At 40.4% G+C, this 23,942-nt stretch overlaps 1 protein-coding gene across 8 annotated transcripts in view; it reads right to left on the reverse strand.

Moving 5' to 3' along the window:
• The window catches only part of OPHN1 (oligophrenin 1), a 569,682-nt gene that overhangs the window by 29,545 nt on the left and 516,195 nt on the right, over positions 1-23,942 (reverse strand). For 6 of the 8 annotated variants that reach the window (XR_004622535.1, XR_004622536.1, XM_034650021.1 and 3 more), the window contains exons 22-23: positions 17,269-17,434; positions 16,362-16,412 (exon numbers count right to left, since the gene is read on the reverse strand). Coding sequence is in view for 6 of the 8 variants with exons in the window: in XM_034650021.1 (XP_034505912.1) it covers positions 16,362-16,412; positions 17,269-17,434 (217 nt within the window). In the remaining 2 variants the exon portion in view is untranslated. Of the gene's footprint in view, positions 1-2,555; positions 6,527-7,761; positions 7,804-16,361; positions 16,413-17,268; positions 17,435-23,942 lie in introns of those variants that run through there. The other 2 variants (XM_034650022.1, XM_034650023.1) reach the window with 2 other exon arrangements.

A 23,942-nucleotide genomic window follows, 5' to 3' on the forward strand; every position in this document is an offset into this window, starting at 1 on the left:
CTGAATTCTGCCAATAATCAGTGAGTTTGGAAGAAGATTCTGAGCCCCAAATGACAACCACAACCCCAACTGTTATCTTGATTTTAGTTCAGTGAGACCCTAAGAAGAGAATCCAGCCACACTATGCTGAACTTGTGACCTACAGAAACTGTGAGAGAATAAATGGATGTTGTTATAAGCTGCTCAATTTGTAGTCATTTGTTACAGCAGCAACAAAAAACTACTACAATGTTCTGAGCTCAATTTGTACATCTGTCAAATGGGGCAAAATGCATTGATGAAATCAGAAAACCTAGGTCCACGTTTGTTTACTACTTGCATGTCCTTAGTCACGTTGTGTCATGTCTCTGAGCCTCAATAAAATGAGAGTAATCATCTCTGCTCTACCTAGATGATATGGTTGTGTGAGGCTTGACTGAAGCAACGACTGTAAACATGTGATGGGGACAAAATACCCAGATGTAGGGTCTATTAGTCCTCCCCAGTGTGTGTCCTGCTGCTAGAAGCAGATATAATTTGGGTAAACTAGTAACCCAAAGAAAGTAGAGTTGAACTATGATCACCTGTTTTCTGCCATTGTCTCTGGCATGTGGCCTTAGACAAGTCCCTTCTCCTCTCTGGGTCTGTTTTTTCCATTTTAAGAGGTTATATTATAGCCAGTTGTCTTCAGCTAATAGGCATCAGAATCACCTGGAGAGATGAGCAGCAGATGGGGAATAAATGGAAGTTCTCTCCTTTTTATATGCACTGCCTACCCCCAATAAACTATCCCCTAAAAGCCCAAGTCAAAGTAGTTTGTTTTATTAAATCATGCAAAGTAAGCCCTATTTAGGATATAGGAGTTGAATCCCAAGTATGTGGTTTGAAGCAATTGATTCTCAAATTTCCAAGTTTTCAAATTTAAAATTTTCCTAGCCAATTTCAAGCTGGTTAACTAGTCATGCCCCTTTCAGTTCCTTGCAGTTCCCATTAATGTTATTTTGTCATGACTGAGATTTCCTCCCAGAATACCCCTTCTTATGTGAACTGAAGATGCTAAGTTAGGGCCAGACAACAACCTATAGATTTGTCCATGTTTTAATTAAATGTAATCTGTAGCAAAACCCACAGCTGAGAATAACAGAACACCAAAACTTAAAAGGAACTTTGAGACTATCCTGTTTAAAGACACTCATATGTGGGATATAAGGAATAGCACAGAGGATAATACGGGAAGGGAGGGAAAACTGAATGGGAAGAAATCAGAGAGGGAGACAAACCATGAGAGACTCTTGACTCCGGGAAACAAACTGAGGGTTACAGAAGGGAGTGGGGGGGGAATGGGGTAACTGGATGATGGGCATTAAGGAGGGCACGTGATGTGATGAGCTCTGGGTATTATATGCAACTAATGAATTATTGAACTCTACATCAAAAACTAATGATATACTCTATGTTGGCTAACTGAATTTAAATTAAAAAAAAATAAAGACAATTTGAGACCTAGAGAGAGGGAGGTACTTGCTGAGCATTAAAGAGAGTCAGTGACACAGGCAAATCTAGAACCCCCAGGGCTTCTGGAAGGAGTTCTTTCCACTGCCGCATGTCACCTTTCCACTGCTTTTAGTGGGAAAAGATTTGAAAATCAAGTAATTTTCAGTCTTTTTCCCTAGGCTCATTTCACTATTCTCTGAAGTGGAGAAACTTCACTGACATGCTATCAAAATACAAGGCCATGTACAAATCACTCTAAGAAGCAGTCAGCTATGGACACAATCTTTGTAAACGTTTACTCCCAACAACCATATTGGCCTTATCCACCATTTTTGGTCTTTGCCTCTCGAAAAGGTCTCCTTCCTCAACCTGCTTTTTTGTTTCAAATGCCTTATATCAGTGTTTCTCAGACTTTAATGTGCACAGAAATATAGAGATCTTATTAAAATAAAGGTTCTGATTACAAATGTCTGTGGTGGTGCTCAAGAATCTGCTTCTAACAAGCTCCCAGGTGATGATGATGCTAAGGGGGATGATGGACCACATTTGGAGCAGCAAGACTTGTAGATATTGTTTCCAACGGTCTCATTTCTAAGCATCTTCTCTATTTACCATCAGGATTCCTTTACTACTAAGGGGGTAGTGTGATGTATTAGAAACAGTAAGGCCTCTGCAGCTTCCAGTCCTAAATTTTTACTAACCCTTGAGCAAAATCACTTCTCATCTCCCAGATGAGACTTTCCTTATCTGTAAAATGGGGCTATTACCCATCATGCAGTGATGTTGTGAGGGCTGAGGAAATGATAAGGGTTTAATGCAAAGTAGACTGTAGATTGAGAGTCCTGGTTATAAAAAAGATTTTGGCCTGGGTTTCCTTAGAACTGCAAAAGATGACATGAGCAGTGCATGGCACCTCCATCATCATGTCTAATATACTCAAAGATTGTTTCCATGAAAAAACTGCAGCTGGATATATGCAACTGATAAATCACTAAATTCTACCTCTGAAACGTATAATATACTATAGGCTAACTAACTTGAATTCAAATAAAATAAAAAAAACTGCAGATGGACGCCATCAATACCGGACAGTCTGCATATTTTATTGAAAGTCACATGAATGGGCTCCAGGATCTCTTTCTTTTGTCTGATGTCACATATATATTTCCCATAGCCAGTCTTTCTAACATCTATTAATGTCCTTGGTATCAAGTACTTCTTTGCCCGGTGAAAATGAAGGCTTTTCTTCATCAAAAACATCTCAAGGTATCTTGCTTCTCTCCACAATTTTTAAGTGCTCCTGAAGGTTTTGGGGCTTGCAGTGTGTCAAGGCCACTTGCTTGCAGCTACTTTAAAACTAGTATCATTGATCTACCTTCTTTTGAAAGCATTTTTTTCTGGTCACAGAGATACATCTTCCTCCACTACTTTATTCTAGCTATTACATAATTGAGGAACTTCTAGTAAAGGGAAGGATACTTCCCCTTGAAAACCAATTATTTTAGAAATACTAGAGTATTTCATTATGATGTTGTTTTATTACTGAAGTTGGATGCTGAGTTTCACACCCCCACCCTGTGGCTGGACAACCTTCCCACCTTTTTGTAAGCAAAAACTTCAATAATATTTCTTATTCTAAATCATCTCTTAACTTTTGTTATCACCACAAAAAACCTTGTAAGGATTTGACCACAAGGGATTAAGCACCAGAGAGGCACCAATACCTTTTTTCCTTCTCAAACTGTATGTGTGGATGTCTTCAGTCTCTTGGACTGAAAATACACATGCTACAACCTTGGTAAAATACATAGACACATACAAGGACCCTTTTTTCTTTGAAAAACAGCTAAGCCAAAGACTTAGCAACTACCATCTAAAAAATAAATCCTTCATTTCATGAAGTAAAATTTAATGATCCTTTTTAAAACATTACCAAATGGGTATATGGAAGGTGAGGAGACAGCCCAACTCACAAATCTCTTCCAGTCTAGTTTTTGTTTCCCTGTAAACTAGACCTTCATCCCCTACCTTCCCTTCAAATGCTTGATTTTTAAATATTTTATTAGGCAGAAACGGTCAGAGTCATCCATTTTCAGTAATGGAGACTCTGTGCAGCAAAGAGAAAACAGCATGGGGTACAGAGTCAGAGAGGCCTGGATTCGAATCACAGTCCTGTTATTTACTTTCTGTGAGACCTTGAGCCAGTGACTTTAGCCTCCGGGGCCATAATTCTTTCATCTGTAAAATGAGGGAATAGCATCTACCTGCATGATTGTTGTAAGGACAAAAGAGATATGTATATAAAGCACTTAGAACTTAGGTGCTTAATAAATGTTACCACTGTCAGTTCAAGGTTTATGGTTCATCCATTGCCAGTTTCTCTAATCTGCTGGCCAAGGTACGCAGATATTTTCCTATAGTTGTCACTCTTCAATTATCACCCCATTCCCATAGCCTCTTCTGAATGACTATCCACCCAACAAGCCTGGGCCAAGCCAGTCTCATTCCATGACTCAAGTGTGCCTCACCACAGAAACTTTTGCTTTTTAAATTAGAGTGCAAAAGAGGGAGGCACTGAGGTTCATTTTTGGGCATTCCTTGCGTATAGCCCAGGGCAGGAGCAGAGCTATCCAGCTACTGCTTCCTGGTCTCCAGCCAGACTGGTGGTCTCTACTTTCTAGGCTAGGATCTTGATCCATGTCCCATAAAACACACAGCAATCTCATGGTCACATTTCTGGGACATCTATTCAACTCGGACTGCAGTGGCTTTCTCTGATTCTCAATAATCTTTCAATATTTGTAGTGGTGATTATGGGATCCCCTCCCCCAAGAAAACAAGAGTGAAATGATGTCTCTACCATCTTCAAATGTACTTAAGCCCCATTGGCCACAGCTTCTCTGGCCAAAATCTACACACTTACTTGCTTTAGTTAGGTATCTAATGGGGCAGAGCAAGCAGAGAGGCCACAGCTCTGAGAACAGGACTCAACAAGCACTTCCTGGGTGAGGCCAGCAGTCTCACAGCAACTTCCTTTGCGGGTGAGCCTCAGGTAGAATGGTGGTCACTTGGCTCTCTTGCTCCTGGTTCTCATTAACTTGGCCTTTGAGACTGACTAGAGCTAAGAGAGTTTTATGTGGTCATCTGGGCAAGTCTTTATTGGGAATAGTATCAAGTTTCCACTCAATTACTTCCACAAAGGCCTACATGTCAACTAATTCACCAATGGGTCATATTGAGTTCAGTCTTGAATGTGGGTATCATCTTTCAGTAGCACTGTTTCAAAGGCATCTCAGAGTTGGTTAGGGCATGGGTGTTTTCTCTCTCTCTTCCCTTTCCTCCATCTCCGTCTCCTTTCTCCTCTCCTTCTCCTCCCTCCACCCATGTCTATGCTTCTCTCTCAGTTCTGTAGTCAGGGTCTTGCTAGAAGGGTCCAAGTAGGAAGGTCCTTTTTCTCACACTTGGCCATGTTATAATTACACAGACCCTAAAGACAGGTTATGGCCCAGAGAGCAGGGGAACACAAGCAGTGACACTTTCTTCAGCAGCTTCCCATCAATAAACAAGAATCAGAAATGTCTACTCATATTTCTGAGTCCCTACACCAGTTGTATTTTAGTTCCTTTCCAATGACTAAGATGGCAAATGGAACACCAGGACATTATGTCTGAAAGTTTCCACCTGATGATAAATATGGGAGGCTCAAGAAAGAGGGTAAAAGCCAAACACTCAAAATGATGACCACTAAAGCCACCCATCATAAGGCCCCTTGTTAGACAAGTATATAATGGAAAGAAACTTGTACTGGAGGCCAGGGACCTAGGAACTTGTTTAGGCATGGCTGATAACTTGCTCTGCCTCAGTTTCTCCAATAGTAAAGTAAAGTCGGCAGTTAGACTAAATAATTTTGGAAGGCCCTTCCAATCAAATACTTTATGGGTTGTAAAGAGTCTTTTATCTCAAGTGCTGTGGTTCTTAACCTTTATTGGGTCACAGGCCCATTTCAAATTCAGTAGAATGTCATGGACCATCTCCCCAGAAAAGGCACATTGTCATGGAATTCTGCATACCATTTCAGAAGCTTCATGGAGTTTCTGAATCGAGGGATGCTGGGTTAGGAGTTGTTTCTTGGAGGAGATAAAAGAGCTTATCTGCAGAAGGCAAACATGAAGCAACAATGCCAGCTGCCCGGCCTCAATCCATCTTAACATTTTTCCCCAGTATTTGACCCAAAAATGGAACTTCTGCAGGACAAATACAGTCTGCCTTTTTTTAAATAACTGTTTTCGTTCTTGATTGTTTAGAAATGAAGCTGTCAGGAAAAAAAATAGGAGGAAAAATAATTCAAACAGACTTAGGCTTCAACATGCAAAATATTCCTTGCAGATTTGTCCTAAGTGGTTGTATGCAAAAACAGAAAGGCCGCCGTCCTGAGTTCACCTGAAATTGTGGTTGGTATCACCCATGCTGTCTGGCCCAATTGGAGCAGACAGGTTCTTGGCAATATACTGCAGTGCCAGAGCTCCAACCTGGTACCAGGGTCATTAACCTCAGTAAGAGACAATGTTAAGATTCTCCAATGTTTGGCAAACATTCCTACTCTTCTACTTCCAAGGCAAACAATGGCTCCAACTCAAGTAGCTTTTACGTCAGGGTAAGACCTCTGAGATCAGTCTTTACTCCCAAATATTTCAGAGTTTGATGGTCTTTTGAGGAAACAGGAAATTCAGAGGAGAGTTGAAAACTAAGCTCCTTTCTTCGACTCAGGTCAGTAAATAGCTTGGTTTCTGCAGTCTGGCTTGAGGGAGTTCAGCCATTCACAATCATATAGGAGCTCAACATAGACCTTCTGAGGGAATGAAGACAGAATACATAAAAGAAATAAACCTGTGTCTAAGACATGTGCCCCTTATTTTATAGCATCCTAGAATCTGAAGGTGCAGGGCCAGGAAGGAGCTGCTCTCTTCAGCACAAAATGACTCAGCACAGAAGAGTTTGAAGAAGACCCTTCCAGAACCTGTGAAGGGTCCCCAGAGGCCAAGGATTTTAAAACCTGAAAAGGAAAGAAGAGAGTAGGTAATTAGCTAGGACTGGTCAAGTACTTATCAGCCACTGAGAAGTGAGGCCTCTCTTGGTAGATAGCTAATCAGATAACTGGTAGCTAATCTTCTGAGCAACAGAAACTGGCTAGGAAAAGGCCCTTATGACTCAGATGCCATGAAACAGGCCTAAGATGGTGCTATAATCAGGGCTGGAAACTGTGCATTTTACTTCAACTTTAATCCCCCAAAGGTCTATAGAAGATGAAGCCTGATACCTTTGAGACTATCTACCTACAATGTAGCCACTGCCTTTATGGCCCTATACTGACTACAAATTTCTTTTCTGGGACTTCACTTCCATGAGGGATGATAAGGAAAAGCTTAACGACCCATGAACCTCTGAGGACTGACAGTGATAGAAAGTAAAGGAAAACTGGGGAACAAATGGAGAGCTCTCCTCCAGATACCCAGATCTCATTTATGAGTATGTGTATTGGTTCATGTCATGCCAGCAATCTGATAGCCAAACAATTTTAACTCCTAGGTATAGAAAAAAATTCTATGATATCTGTGGCTCCTGTGACCTTAACAAGTTAACTTATCCCCTCTGAACCTCAGTTCCTTTATTGCTAAGTTAAAATACATATTATCCTCCTTATTCTGGCATATGATATGGATCAAATGAAATAATGGACGTGAAAGTACTTTGCATTAAACAAATATAAGGGACTAAGGATAACGGTTCGGGTGGGGGGAGGTAAGACTTGAATAGTGATTCGGTCTGAAGGTGTGAAGTCCCTACATGATACTGAAGTGGACTCATGGTACTTGCTATAATACCAAAAGAGAGGTTACTGATTTTCTTATAGACCCAAAGGGTGTCAGAGTTAGAGGGTTCCAAACTTTTAATTTTACAGATTGGGAATTTGAGGCTAAGAGAACGAAACATATTTGCCACAAATGTCACAGTCTAAGATTCCTAATGAACTTTATCCAAAGGCAACTTGTAAAACTACACTGTAATTTGGTTGGGGGAGAAAGAAAGGAAAGAGGAAGGAGAGTTAAAAACACAGGGAACCTCAGAATTGGACGGCAGTAAGTTTAAGGGTCACATAATTATAGGTTAATGAACATTGAGGATGTTCCTATCCTCTGGAACCACAAGATATTTTAGTCCTCAAAAGCTCAGATCCCATAAAGGCATACGTGTTACAAGGTTCTGTAATCAGGAGTGGAGACTACATACCAGAGGCCTCAACTCTCATCTCCAGGAACTCTGCCTTGAGAACTGTGGGTAAAGGAGGAAAAACATTTCACTAAGACTCTAGAAATCAGAACTGGAAAGGCAAAGCAAGGGGATGGGTTACTCTACCAGGCCAGTGTCAAAGAGCCCATTTGAAAAATAGGAAGTGAGGGGTGCCTGGGTGGCTCAGTTGGTTAAGCATCTGCCTTCGGTTCAGGTCATGATCCCACGGTCCTGGGACTGAGCCCCGAGTGAGGCTCCCTGCTCAGCAGGGAGCCTGCTTTTTCCTCTCTCCCTTGCTCATGCTCTATCTCTCGCTATCTCTCTCTCTCAAATAAATAAATAAAATCTTTAAAAAAAAGAAAAATGGGAAATTATTCCATCCAAGTGTTTCAAAACATCTAGATCTATGCTTATAAGTTGGGCTACCTCTCTGGCAGATTTAGAAAGCACAGTAACCAAGATACAAAGAAATCTCTCAGGTGTCAAAACAATCCTTTGAGTGTTAGACTATGGGAGGCTAGTGGAGTTCAGTGAAACTGGCCCAAAGACTATATTCTGTGATTATCTCTCATAGAGAGAAGGGCAAGGTGGAAGGGCAAATGTCATGCAAAACGTGAATCATCCTTTGCCTTGAAGATCAAACCAGCTTTCTCCAGCTTCTTGATGTGCTTCTATCAGTACTATATTAGTCTTGTCTGGGAAGAGCTGGAGGAAAGAGATAACCCTAAAGAATGAGGCCCTGTAGAGTGTTCCCAGAACATCCCAGAAAATAGCTGGTCCCAGGGCTATTTCCATAGCATTGTTTTTTACTTTCTTCCTAAGTCTATTTATACTCACTTCCTGAGTGATCTTATTCCTATTCATGGTTTAAATCACCACTAAATACTGAGAATCCCCCAAAGGGCCACTATTAATATTGTGGTAAATGTAAATGCCCCATGGAGTTGCACAGTGGCAGTACTCAACAGTTCTACCCTTAAATCTCTGTGGGTTCAACCCCAACTACTATTCAAAGTTGCAGTTACCTACTGGACATTTCCTCTTTTAAGTTTTATTTAAATTCCAGTTAGTGAACATACAGTGTAATAATATTTTCAGGTGTACAATAGAGTAATTCGACACTTCCATACAATACCCTGTGCTGATCACAAGTGCCCTCCTTATGCCCACCACATATTTACCCCACCCCAACCCCCTCTCTTCTAGTAAACATGTTTGTTCTCTATAATTAAGATTGTGTTTCTTGGTTTGTCTCTCTCTCTCTCCATTTTTTCCCCATTGCTTATCTGATTTGTTTCTTAAATTCCACATATGAGTAAAATTATATGGTATTTGTCTTTCTCTGACTGACTTATTTCACTTAGCATAATACTCTCTACCTCCATCCAAGTAGTTGCAAATGGCAAGATCATTCCTTTTAATGGCTAATATGCCAGTGTGTGTGTGTGTGTGTGTGTGTGTGTGTGTGTCGCACTCACAACCTCTTCTTTATCCATTCATCAGTTGGACATGGGCTGTTTCCATATTTTGGCTACTGTAGATAATGCTGCTATAAACACCAGGGTGCAGGTATCCCTTTGAATTAGTATTTTTCTTTTTTTTTAAGATTTTTTAAAAAATTTATTCGACAGAGATAGAGACAGCCAGCGAGAGAGGGAACAGAAGCAGGGGGAGTGGGAGAGGAAGAAGCAGGCTCATAGCGGAAGAGCCTGATGTGGGGCTCGATCCCGTAATGCCGGGATCACGCCGTGAGCCGAAGGCAGACGACTAACCGCTGTGCCACCCAGGCGCCCCTGAATTAGTATTTTTCTATTCTTTCAGTAAATACCTAGTGCTGCAATTGCTGGATCATAGTGAAGTTCTATTTTTACCTCCATACTGTTTTCCAGCATGCCTGCACCAGTTTGCATTCCCACCAGTAGTGCAAGAGGGCTCCCCCTTCTCCACATCTTCACCAACAACTGTTGTTTCTTGTGTTGTTGATTTTAGCCATTCTGACATACGTGAGTTGGCATCGCATCGTAGTTTTGATTTCCATTTCCCTGATGAGTGATGTTGAGCATCTTTCCATGTGCTTGTTGGCCATCTGGATGTCTTCTTTGAAAAAATGACTATTCCCCTCTTCTGCCCATTTTTTTTGAAGATTTCTATTTATTTATGTGACAGAGAGACAGCCAGCGAGAGAGGGAACACAGCAGGGGAGAGGGAGAGGAAGAAGCAGGCTCCCAGCCGAGGAGCCCGATGTGGGACTCGATCCCGGAATGCCGGGATCACGCCCTGAGCCGAAGGCAGTCGCGTAACCGCTGTGCCACCCAGGCGCCCCTTCTGCCCATTTTTTTAAACTAGATTATTTGTTTTTTTGGGTGTTGAGTTTTATAAGTTCTTTATACACATTGGTTACTAACCCTTAATTGGATATGTCATTTGCAAATATCTTCTCCCATTCTGTAGGTTGCCCTTCAGTTTCGTTGATTGTTTCCTTCACTGTGCAGAAGCTTTTTATCTTGATGAAGTCCCAAAATTTATTTTTGCTTGTGTTTCCCTTGCCTCAGGAGACATATCTAGTAAGAAGTTGCTATGGACAAGGTCAAAGGAGTTTCTGCTTGTGTGCTCCTCTAGAATTTTAATGCTTTCCTGTATCACAAATTTAGGTCTTTTATCCATTTTGAATTTGTTTTTGTGTATGGTGTAAGAAAGTGGTCCAGTTTCATTCTTTTGCATGTTGCTGTCCACCAGTTGCTGAGGAGACTGTCTTTTTCACATTGAATATTCATTCGTCCCTGCTTTGTCAAAGATTAACTGGCCATAGTTGTGGGTTCATTTCTGGGATTTCTATTCTGTTCCATTGATCTATGTGTCTGTTTTTGTGCCAGTACCATACTGTCTTGATCACTACAGATTTCTAATATAAGTTGAAGTCCAGAATCGTCATGCCACCAGCTTGGCTTTTTCTTTTCAAGGCTGCTTTGGCTATTCGGGGGTCTTTTGTGGTTCCATACAAATTTTAGGATTGTTTATTCTAGCTCTGTGAAAAATGCTGTTGTTATTTTCATAGGGATTGCATTAAATGTGTAGATTGCTTTGGGCAATATAGATTTTTCACAATATTTGTTCTTCCAACCCATGAGCGTGGAACATTTTGCCATTTCTTTGTGTCATCTTCAATTTCTTTCTTCAGTGTTTTGTAGTTTTCAGAGTACAGACCTTTTCCTCTTTGGTTAGGTTTCTTCCTAGACATCTGATGGGTTTTGGTGCAATTGTAAATGGGATCGATTCCCCTATTTCTCTTTCTTCTGCCTCATTGCTAGTGTATAGAAATGCAACTGACTTCTGTGCATTGATTTTATATCCTGCCACTTTGCTGAATTCCTGTATGAGTTCTAGCAATTTTGGGGTAGAACCTTTCGAGTTTTCTATATAGAGTGCCATGTCATCTGCAAATAGTGAACGTTTCACTTCTTCCTGGCAATTTGGATGCCTTTTATTTCTTTTTGTTGTATGCTTCCTGTGGGTTGGCCTTCCAGTGCTATGTTAAATGACAGTGGTGAGAGTGGACATCCCTTGTCTTGTTCCTGACCATAGAGGAAAAACTCATTTTTCCCCCAGAGAGGAGGATATTAGCTACGGGCTTTTCATATATGGCCTTTATTATGTTGAGGTATGTTAGAAGGTCCCTCTAAGCCTACTTTGTTGAGGGTTTTTATCATGAATGGATGTTGTACATTGTCACATGTTTTTTCTGCATCTATTGAAAGGATCATATGGCTCTTTTCCTTTTATTAATGTGGTATATCATGTAGATTGATTGTTGAATATTGAGCCACCCTTGCAGCCCAGGAATAGATCCCAGTTGATCCTGGTAAATGGTTCTTTTAATGTACTATCGGATTCGGTTTGCTAGTATTTTATTGAGAATTTTTGCATCCATGTTCATGAGGGATATTGGCCTCTCGTTCTCTTTTTTTTAATGGAGTCTTTATCTGGTTTTGGTTATCAGGGTAATGCTGGCCTCATAGAATGAATTTAGAAGTTTTCCTTCCATTTCTGTTTTTTTTTTTTTGAATAGTTTGTGAATAGGTATTAACTGTTCTTTAAATGTCTGGCAGAATTCCCCTGAGAAACCATCTGGCCCTGGCCTTGCATTTGTTGGGAGATTTTTGATTACTGACTCAATTTCTTTGCTGGTTATCAGTTTGTTGAAGCTTTCTATTTCTTCCTGTTTCAGTTTTGGTCATTTGTATGTTTCTAGGAATGTATCCACTTCTTCCAGGTTGTCCAATTTGCTGGCATGTGGTTTTTCATAATATTCTAATTGCTTGTATTTCCATGGTGTTGGTGGTGGTTGTTCCTTTCTCACTTGTGATTTTATTTGTTTGGGTCCTTTCTATTTTCTTTTCTTTTTTTTTTTAAGTCTGGCTAGAGGTTTATCAATTTTGTTAATTTTTTCAAAAGAACCAGCTCCTGCTTTCATTGGTCTGTTTTTTGGGGTATTTGTAAGTTCTATTTCATTTCTTTCCACTTTAGTCTTCATTATTTCCTTCCTTCTGGCTCTAGGCTTTGTTTGTTGTGCTTCCTGCAGGTGGCTTTGTGTTTATGCTGAGGGATGTGGCGTGAAATGGCACCAGCCAGCTCCTCTGTTCCTGGATGTATCTACATGAACACTGTCTCTCAGAGATGCGCTCTGAGAAGACTGAACATTCTCCCCTGTGTTGTGCAGGTGTTTTTCAGATCACTTTTTCCATGGTGTCTCTCCCTGGGTTGTTTGCCTGCCTTCTTTCCAGGAGCAACACAGTGCCTCCAGGCCTCTATCTCAGTGAAACCCATTCTCCTTTAAAACTCCATGCTTTAAACCCCCTGGGTTCAAGAATTCAGGAAATTTCATCACTCTCATTTTCCAAGCCAATGGCTTTAGGGAAATGTTCTCCTAGTGCATTCCTCTGTGTTCTGGTTTCTTTCTTGCCCTTCTCTGCAACCATAGCTCCCTCCCCTCCACAGCACCTGAGATCCCTTTCTCCCCTATGTCCCCTCTCCACACTTCCTATATTCTTCAATATGGCCTCTTCTCTCCCTTTATTTGAGGAGTTTTTTCTGACAGTCTTCATGTATGTTTCTGGGATATTTAGGATGATTTTTAGTTTTCTAGTTGTGTTCGTTAGATGAGGCAAGCGTAGGGTTCTCCTACTCCACCACCATCTTCCTCTCAACCTGCACTGGGCATTTCTATCTGGATATCCCACAGGATCTTCAAAAACACTGTGTCCAAAATTGAGGACAGCAACTTTCCCACAAAACCTATTCTTCCATGATTAATTGTTGTTACCATCCACTTAATTTTCCAAGTTAGACTTTTTTCCCTCTTATTTCTTCTCCAAAGCTCCATGTTTTTTTCCTTAAAGATTTTATTTACTTATTTGCGAGAGAGAAACAGAGACACCAAGAGCACAAGTGGTGGGGAGGGCAGAGGGAAAGGGAGATGCAGACTGAGCAGGGAGCCCAATGCGGTACTTGATCCCAGGATCCTGGGCTCATGACCTGAGCCAAAGCAGATACTTAACCAACTGCGCCCCCTAGGTGCCCATCCAATGCTCTATGTTTGAAAAGTCACTCAGGTCTCATTGTGCTATCTCAAATCTGTCCTTCTATTGCATTTCACTGGCAATGCCATCAGTTAGGGCCTCATCAACTGTTGCCATGATGATTAGCCTCCTAATTGGTCTCTGTCTCCAGTCTTTATTCTCCCATCTATCTTCCCCATTACTAAAAGAATGAGATATCGTTGGTTTTTTTTTTTTTTTTTACAATTCAGTCATTTCAGAATATGCATTGTCATACTTAAAAGTTCCATGATTCCCCATGTACTACAGTATAAAGACCAAATTCCTTAGTATGCCATAGAAGGTCTTTACAATCTGGCCCCAGTCTATCTTTCTGGCTTCACTTCCAGGTAAGCTTCCCGCTTTTCACCCCCACATTGTAGCCAAGGTGCAACAATAATCCCTTACTGAACCTGTCTTGCATAAGCTGTTCTGCCTTGCTGAATGATCTTCCCCTTCTTTCTCTTCTTGATGGACCGCTTCTCATTTTCATTTAAGTTTTAATTTTTTATTGGTTGTGGAAGAGAGAAGAATGAGGAAGTGAAGTGATTCATATGTTAGGCTATAGTTAGATAGCCTAACAAATGGGAAGCAAAAAGGAGAAGAACAAAAGTTAAGCAGATCATTATTTTTATCAGAAATGAGAGAAGAGCTTGCCAACAATGTCTATAGATGGTACTGATGTGGCTAGTCTGAGGATCTTGACCAGGGGCCAGCATGTAGATATACTGATGTAAGTCGTGGTTACAAGGTGGTTATAAGGTGGGATAGACAGAAATGGTGTTTTTTTCTATGTGGATACTAATTGGGAGGAGCCTGTATGGCTCATGACACACTGGAGGACAGGTGTATCCACTTAAGTCTTGCCCTTACTCCTGTCAAGATGGAATCTGGGCTAAGGAACGGGATTAAATCTATAGCCAAACATAGGATAAGTGGAGTGGTGCTCTAGCCTGAAGTGCCTGGTTTGGCTATAGCTCCCGCATTTTGTGTGTTGGTCCAAGAATTCCCCGAGCAGTAGGTGACAAAGCTCAGACAGCAGTTACCAGTCTTCCATACTCTCAACATCAGTTTGGCTATAGTTTCCCTATTAGAAGTCGGCCTGCCTTAAAGATTCTATTGGACTTTGTTCATGCCACTTACATATTCTCTCTCAATACGTTGGTTCTGGGTCCAAGGCTACAGATGAATTCCTCATATTTTTTGGTGTATTTCTACTCATTTTTAAGCCCCAACTTGGATATCACTTCCTCTAAAAGAGCCTTCCTATCAATACAACCAGTTCATTCTGTTAATTCTAGTTTACTTCATTCTATTATCTTGAAACTTATTTCTCATATGTTTTATTCTAGGGAGGGAGGAAGGATCACCAGGAAATAGGAAGTGGTCCTGCTCACAGGTGGGTACTATATTAAGAGTATTAATGAGTCTCTCTGTCTCTCTCTTTCATTTTTTTTCTCAAGAGGGATATTTGACTAAGCCTGATTTAAAAAACATCCTAGGCAAAAACTGTATTGTATTGGTAAGAGAAATCTGGGAGCTTGACTTCATTTTTATCTGTTATGGTAGAATAAATAGCAAATTATTGTCTAAGGAGAATTGGACCTGGTCTAGTGGCTGACTGCCAAGCAGAACTAGGGTGACTTGCTCTGCAGGATCATGTCCTGGTGAGTTAGGTCTCACAGTTTTGACTAGGTGATGTTAGACTTACTCTAGCTCCACTGCTGGTAAATGCACATTGTTCTTTTAACTGACCACCTAGAAGAGTTATACTGTTATCACCCATCAGGAAGCACAATTTCAAACTCTCTAAAAAGCAACATGGAGCAAATCACAAAAGAGTCCCTAAAGGGTAAGCAACCATTTCTTTAGGTATTCTAATCTAAAGGGTCCCAAATGCCAGGCTTTGGACAATTTGTACCAATACCTTAGAAGCTTTAAAAACAAATTAACTGGAAGGAAGATATGAAGGAAGGAAATAAAACAAAAAAAAAATAGATTCCCAGGCCCCAGTCTTGGAGATTCTGTTTTAGTGGGTCTAGAGTGGAAAGCAAGAATCTGTTTGTGTTTTTGTTCCCTCAACTGTTTCCGGGTGATTTATATCACACCACCTAATGTTTACCTATGCTTATTCTAAGGCTGTTTATGTTAGAGTGTTGTATTCTATATATTTCTATCAGCTGCCCTTTTAGAATATAATAGAGTCTAAATAAGTAAACTAACAAAAAAATAAGACCTACATTGAATGTCATGTGTTTTGCGATATTACTTAGCATGTGAGTACTGTGTGTGAGAGTGTGTGTGTGTGTGTGAGAGAGAGAGAGAGAGAGAAGCAGAAAAGAGGAGGAAGTTGAAAAACACAGTCAGAGACTCAAAGATACAACAGATACAGAGACAGGCAAAGAGAGAGAGATGGGGGAAAGAGAGACAGAAAAAGAGTAAAACAAACAGGGAGACAGAGAGACAGACAGAAACAGAGATATAAGCAGAAAAACACAAAGAGAGACAGAAAGAGACTGAGAATGACAAAGACACAGAGAAAGAAACAGAGTATGAGAGAGACAAATAGAATGACAAAGATGGAGAAACATATGTACAGAGACAAAAACAGATGTATATGGTGAAAGACCAGGAGACAAAGAGACAGAAATAGGGGAGAGAAAGGGACAAACAGAGAGACAGAGATGGAGCTGTATAGAAACAGAAAAAGAGAATGTAAGAGAGGAGCTGTGATGCTCACAATCCATTTATTAAAAAGTAACTTGGGGGGCGCCTGGGTGGCAGAGCGGTTAAGCGTCTGCCTTCGGCTCAGGGCGTGATCCCGGCGTTATGGGATCGACCCACGTCAGGCTCCTCTGCTATGAGCCTGCTTCTTCCTCTCCCACTCCCCCTGCTTGTGTTCCCTCTCTCGCTGGCTGTCTTCTATCTCTGTCTTATAAATAAATAAAAAATCTTTAAAAAAAAAAAAAGTAACTTGGTTTCTCTTCTTTCACCTATGTGTCTTACCTTCCTGTTTTTCGGGAAGCTGTTTCAAAGAACCTGGTCCTGGAAGCCACCCTGCAAAGAGAAGTCAATCAAGTCCCATGAGTTGCTCTGGAATATGTATGAGAACCAATATACAATGGTCAAGACATAAAGTATAAAACAGACAGGCTACCAATTGAAGGGTTTTCCCTAGCTTGCATAAATTTTTGACATTTTCGTAAATACACTTAGCTACTTAATCAACATGATAGAAGCTTTGTCTTTCGTATTTCCCCCATTTTACAAGGATGGAAAACAAGAGAGGCAAGAAAAAGGAATACTAGGAGGCAGTATATGAGAGGGGTCCCAAGCACTGGCTGAAGAGAGACCAGTCAGGCTAGTTGTGACCATACAAGGCTGGTCCTTGAGAGCCACTGTGGCCCTGCCTTTACTACTTTATACCTGGTTCCTTGGCTTCCAGTCCCACCTCAGGAAAACCTGCTGACCATCAGCTCAGTTCTTACCCTGCAAGAGGCTCTCTGGAGAATCTGAGTCATTTTGGAAGATTAAAAAAAGTCACACCAGTGATTAAAAAAAAAATGCCTGAAGTCACAAGTACAATGAACAAATCTGTTCATTAAATTTTTTAAAAAAACAGTAGCAATAATAAGAAACTATGAAAAATTTCCAGAGCCAAGGGAGCATGAAAACAGAAGGTAATTTTATCACCCTATAGAAATTAGGGCAGCATTAGTGAAATCTCTCAGCCTTGGGTGCTGAGTGGAACACTCCAAACAGGGCTTGTCTGTGACATTTCCCTAGACTATGAAGTGAATGATACCCTGAGGTTGTGCACTGTATACCCTTCACAACCATATGGTGATCCTGAAAGAACTCCTGGTGGCCTAAGATGAGCCTTAGGCCAAGGTCGAGGAAAAACTCTACTTACACAGATGAGGGGATTTCCCCTGCATTGCTAACCACAATATCTGGCTTTGGTTCTGGCTTTTGGGGAGTAGCTGCCCGGCATGGAGGGTCTGGAGGCCTCATTGGGGGACGGACGATGGTAGGCTTTTCTCCTGGAGGCCGCACTTTGCTGAAACTGTCAGAGTCTCCTGAAAGAGAAAACAACACCAAGAAGTCAAATGGTTAGCCAAATGGAACACTGTTCATGAACAGGCACCCAATATTGGAGTTATCTGGACTACCTCCCTTAATGTCCACTTATTTTTGGTCACTAACAACTCTGGATTTCTTTTCCATTTTTTTTGGTAATTCTTCCAGCAACTTAATCCTTCAGAAAGTCTATGTTTGAAACCTAGCTCTAGAATTTCTATTTGTGTGACCTAGGGTATGTCATATCAATTTGCCAAATCTTAGTTACCTCATCTATATAATGAAGACCAATAATACATGATCTTATGAGAGATTAAAATTTTAATTAGGTACTAACATGTTTAGTATGAGCCTGGCACATAGTAGGTATTTAGTCAATATCTGATGATGAATTTGAATTTGTTAAATTCATAATTACCAAAACTCAGGCCCTTTTTACTTAGACATTGACGATCGTAGCAGTCCTCTAACTTACATCCCTGCTTCTATGTCTCTGGTTTCCAGATCAGTCAATATAAAACAAATATATGTAATTTTTTATGAAATGGATTTAACAGGAGTTTTAGCAGGAGTGACACTGATGCACTTACACAGTGCTACCAAGCACTGTACACTGGGCTTATTCTATCTACATAGCCATAAAGAATTCTGGAAAAATGTTGATGAAATGCAAAATCATACATATGAGATAGTTCATACTTGTTGATCCAGTGTATTCCATTTTGGGGAACAGGCCCAAGGGAATTAACTCCCAAAAAATTGGAAAAACAATTTGCACAAAAACATTCTTCTTCATAGCAGAAACTTGGGCCTAACCACAAAGACTAAGCAAACCATTTTGTACAAGTACTTAACCAAAACATATTACACATGAACTGACAAGGATTTGGGCCAGGTCAAAAAAATATATGCATTTAAGTGGAAAAAATCCACAAAAAGTACTCATGGCCTGATGAACACATGGAAACAGGCATATGCGTAACTATTCAAATTTGTTAGCAGGGATGGGGGGAACAGAGCTAAGATGGTGGTGTAGGACTCTAGACTCATTTCGTCCCTCAAACACAGCTAGATAATTATCAAATTATTCTAAATACTCCAGAAATCAACCTGAAGACTGACTGAACAAACCCCACAACTAAAGGGACAGAAGAAGCCACATCAAAGAAGGTAGGAAGTGTGGACACATGGTTTGGGGGACAAATGGATCATAGGTGTTACAGAAGGGAGGGAGCCATGAGCGTGGAGAAAGGCAAGAGAGAGAGGAGCACACAGGGGAATGCACCCCCAAAGCCACTGGCTGGGAAAATGAGAAGCTGATTTTCATAAATCGGCGGGGGTAGGTTTAAAGACTGCTGTTTTAAAGTTTGGCATGCTTGGCTATGATAGAGCCCTGAGGGAGCTTCCCTACTCTTGGAGAGAAAGCAGGCAAACAACCAAGGGACAGACAGCATGGAAATAGTGATCTGAAGAACACCTGGGACGCACAAAGGGGAGATTATTCGCTCTTCCTGAAACACCACCCTGAGAGGCAGGGTTCAGGGAGATGCCTCTTTGGGGACAAAGGAGTTGGCTGGTGCCACTTTCCTCCCCTGCCACTCAACACAAACACAGAGCCACCTACAGAGGGCAGCTCTGCCCTTACACTGGCTGCCTAACTTGCTTACACCATGTCCCACACTCATGCGCTCAGGCACAACTGCTCTTCTCTGTCAAGCTCACCTCAATCCCAGCATGGTGGGCCCCTTTCCAAGAAGACCAGCACAGGCCCCTGCCCACACCACATTCCTAAACCCTAGAGTTTTAAAAGTTAGCAGGCTTGAAGTAATTAGCAGTTGGTATTACATGCAACTGATGAATCACTAAATTCTACCTCTGAAACTAATAATACAGAATATGTTAACTAACTCAAATTTAAATTAAAAAATTAAAAAAACAAATAAATAAGCACCTAATGAACTTTTATTTCTAATTTGGAAGATGTATTTGTGGTTAATATTTTGAAAAATTAACTATACTGGCCTTTTTGATTTGCCAAAATGATTGACGGACCTGCTGGCATTTGAAAGGATAGGTCAATATACTGGACAGTCCACACAAGGAAGAACTGTCTCACCAATTGATGTTTTTTGATGAGCACCTTGCCACAGGGTAGTTATACATACCTTGGACATAATACTGTGGTATTGTGCGTAGATCCCTTTTTCTTTTCACAATTTTCATTAATGCTATTACCTAAAAAAGTTATCTGGAAATGAGGAAGTCAATGACTTCCCATATAGATCCCTTTGGAGAAACTTATGTAAGTGATCTGAATTGAAGAACCTAGAGAAACCCCAATATGGAAACAGAGTTTATTCAAAAAACACCTAACTCCATTTTCTCCAGGCACTGTGCTGGGTGCCCTAGAGGGTGCAAAGATGAATAAAATATGGCTCTTGCTCTTAAAAAGAAAATAAAGTCAGCAGGTTTTGTGGGGATAGAGCCTGAAGAGCACTGTGGTGCTCCTGAAGAGAAGGCAGTATACAACCCTGAGTCAGACAGTGTGGAAACAGCAATCTGAAAAATGCCTGGGACAGATGGCAGGGAGATTATTTGCACTTCTTGGAGTGCTTCTCTGAGAGGCAGTGTGCACTCCAGGAACAAGCTAGCTGGCACCATTCCCCCTGCCCAAGCCCCTCAGCATAAATAAAGAGCCACCTGCAGGAAGCACTACAGCACCAACACAAGCCACCTAGTCTGCTTACACCAGATCCCACACCACTGCTCTCTGGTGGTACTGCCCCTCTCAGTCAAGCTTGCATCAGTCACAGTGCGGTGGGACCCTTCTGTAGAAGACCAAAGAAACCCCTGCCCACACCACATCTTCTGACCAGAAAGCTCTGCAGTGCTTCACTTCTAGTGGAATAAGTATTAGCTCTCATTTCACAAGCAGACCAGAGTTCGCAGAGTTAAAACTCATCACATTTTGAACAAGGACCAAATACTGCCCACTGCAGGCAAGGAGAATCTCTGAGGACGATTGGCCTGAAGGATAGGGCAGCAAAACACAACAGCAGAGCACATGCAGCATACACCAGTGACACTCCCTGAAGCTCCAGGCCATGGATACTGTATGACCTCTTCTTCATAAAGCCGTTACTCGCAGGAGCAGGAAATATGACTGGCTTTTCTAATACAGAGAAGATAGAGACTTAGGAAAAATGTGAAGACAGGGAGATTTATCCCAAATGAAACAATAAGATTAGGTCACAGCCAGCAATCCAATTGAAACAGATATAAATAACATGCCTGATGGAGAATTTAAAGCAACAATCATAAGGATACTTGCTGGGCTTGAGAAAAGAATGGAAGACTTCAGGGAGGCCCTTACCACAGAAACAAAAGAGTTAAAAAAGAATCAGTCGAGGACATGTATTGCATGGTACGCTGGGTGTTAATGCAAGTAATGAATCATGGAACTTTACATCAAAAACTAGGGATGTACTGTAAGGTGACTAACATAACAAAAAATATTATTAATTTAAAAAAAAGAATCAGTCAGAAATGAAAAATGTGACAACTGAAATTGGAAACAGACTTGATGGAATTAACACAAGGCTAGAAGAAGCAGACAAATGAATAAGTGATATAGAGGACAAAATAATGGAAAATAATGAAGCTGAACAAAAGAGAGAAAGAGGAATTATGGTACACAAGAATAGACTTAGGGAACTCAGTGACTCCATCAAATGTAATAACATTCGTATTTTAGCAGTCCCAGAAGAAGAGAGAGAAAAGGGGGCAGAAAATTTACTTGAGGAAATCATAGCTAAAAACTTCCCTATCTGCAGAAGGAAACAGTTATTCAGATTCAGGATACACAGAAAACTCACATCAAAATCAACAACATCAGGCCAAAAACAAAACATACTATACTTAAACTTTCAAAACATAATGATATAGAAAAAATCTTAAAGCAGAAAGACAAAAGAAGTCCCTAACTTACAGGGAAGACCCACAAGGCCAGCTGCAGATTTCTCAACAGAAACATGGCAAGATGAAGGGAGCGGCATGATGTATTCAAGGTGCTAAATGGGAACAATCTGCAGCCAAGAATACTCTATCTGGCAGGGTTGTCATTCAGAATAGAAGGGGAGATAAGGAGGGGCGCCTGGGTGGCACAGCGGTTGAGCGTCTGCCTTCGGCTCAGGGCGTGATCCCGGCGTTGTGGGATCGAGCCACATCAGGCTCCTCTGCTGTGAGCCTGCTTCTTCCTCTCCCACTCCCCCTGCTTGTGTTCCCTCTCTCGCTGGCTGTGTCTCTCTCTGTCAAATAAATAAATAAAATCTTTAAAAAAAAAAAAAAAAAAAGAAGGGGAGATAAGGAGTTTCCCAGACAAACAAAAAATAAAGGAGTTTGTGACCACTAAAACACCTCTACAGGAAATATTAAAGGGGACTCTTTGAGTGGAAAGGAAAAACCAGAACTGACAGGGACAAAAAAGGAACAGAAAATACCTCCAGAAACAACAACAAAACAAATAATGAAATGGCACTAAATACATATCTATCACTAATTACTCTGAATGTAAATGAACTAAATGCTCCAATTAAAAGACATAAGGTATTTGAACGGATAAAATAATAAATCCATCTATATGCTGCCTACAAGAGACTCATTTTAGATCAAAAGACACCTGCAGTTTGAAAAGAAGGGGATGGAGAAAATTTTATCTTGCAAAAGGATGTCAAAAGAAAGCCAAAGTAGCAATACTTCTTTTGGACAAACTAGACTTAAACCAAAAACTGTAACAAGAGATGGAGAAAGGCACTATATCATAATAAAGGGGGTAATCCAACAAGAAGATCTAACAACTGTAAATATTTACTCCCACAACATGGGAGCACTGAAATACATAAAACAATTAATAACAAACATAAAGGAACTCAGAGAGTAATACTATAATAGGGGACTAGAACACTCCCACTTACATCAATGTAAACCTCATCTAAGTAGAATATCAACAAGAAAATAATGGCTTTGAATGACACCCTAGGCCAGATGGATTTAAGAGATATATTCAGAACATTCCATCCTAAAACAGCATAATATGCATTCTTTTCCAGTACACATGGGACATTCTCCAAAATAGATAACATACAAGGTCACAAATCAGGCTTCAACAAGTACAAAAAGACTGAGATCATGCCATACATCTTTTCTGATCACAAGGCTATGAAACTTGAAGTCAACCACAAGAAAAAATTTGGAAAGACCACATGGAGGTTAAACAACATGTTACTGAACAAAAAATGGGTCAACCAGGAAATCAAAGAATAAATTAAACATACATGGACTTTACATCAAAAACCAGGGATGTACTGTATGGTGACTAACATAATATAATAAAAAATAATATTATTAAAAAAAATAAAACATACATGGAAACAAATGAAATGAAATGAAATGAAATAGACATGCACTGAAAATGAAAACATGATGGTCCAAAACCTTTGGGATGTGACAAAATTGGTCCTAAGAGGGAAGTAGATATAGGAATATAGGCCTATCTCGAGAGGCAAGAAAAAAATCTCAATTAACTACCTAACCTTATAACTACAGGAGCTAGAGAAAGAACAACAAACAAGGCCTAGAGCCAGGAGAAGGAAGGAAATAATGAAGACTAAAGTGGAAAGAAATGAAATAGAACTTACAAATACCCCAAAAAACAGACCAATGAAAGCAGGAGCTGGTTCTTTGAAAAAATTAACAAAATTGGTAAACCTCTAGCCAGACTTAAAAAAAAAAAAAAGAAAAGAAAATAGAAAGGACCCAAACAAATAAAATCACAAGTGAGAAAGGAACAACAACCACCAACACCATGGAAATACAAGCAATTAGAATATTATGAAAAACCACATGCCAGCAAATTGGACAACCTGGAAGAAGTGGATACATTCCTAGAAACATACAAATGACCAAAACTGAAACAGGAAGAAATAGAAAGCTTCAACAAACTGATAACCAGCAAAGAAATTGAATCAGTAATCAAAAATCTCCCAACAAATGCAAGGCCAGGGCCAGATGGTTTCTCAGGGGAATTCTACCAGACATTTAAAGAACAGTTAATACCTATTCACAAACTATACAAAAAAAAAAACAGAAATGGAAGGAAAACTTCTAAATTCATTCTATGAGGCCAGCATTACCCTGATAACCAAAACCAGATAAAGACTCCATTAAAAAAAAGAGAACGAGAGGCCAATATCCCTCATGAACATGGATGCAAAAATTCTCAATAAAATACTAGCAAACTGAATCCGATAGTACATTAAAAGAACCATTTACCAGGATCAACTGGGATCTATTCCTGGGCTGCAAGGGTGGCTCAATATTCAACAATCAATCTACATGATATACCACATTAATAAAAGGAAAAGAGCCATATGATCCTTTCAATAGATGCAGAAAAAACATGTGACAATGTACAACATCCATTCATGATAAAAACCCTCAACAAAGTAG

This window comes from Ailuropoda melanoleuca, chromosome X (assembly GCF_002007445.2).
Source record: "Ailuropoda melanoleuca isolate Jingjing chromosome X, ASM200744v2, whole genome shotgun sequence".
Classification (NCBI taxonomy): Eukaryota; Metazoa; Chordata; class Mammalia; order Carnivora; family Ursidae; genus Ailuropoda; species Ailuropoda melanoleuca.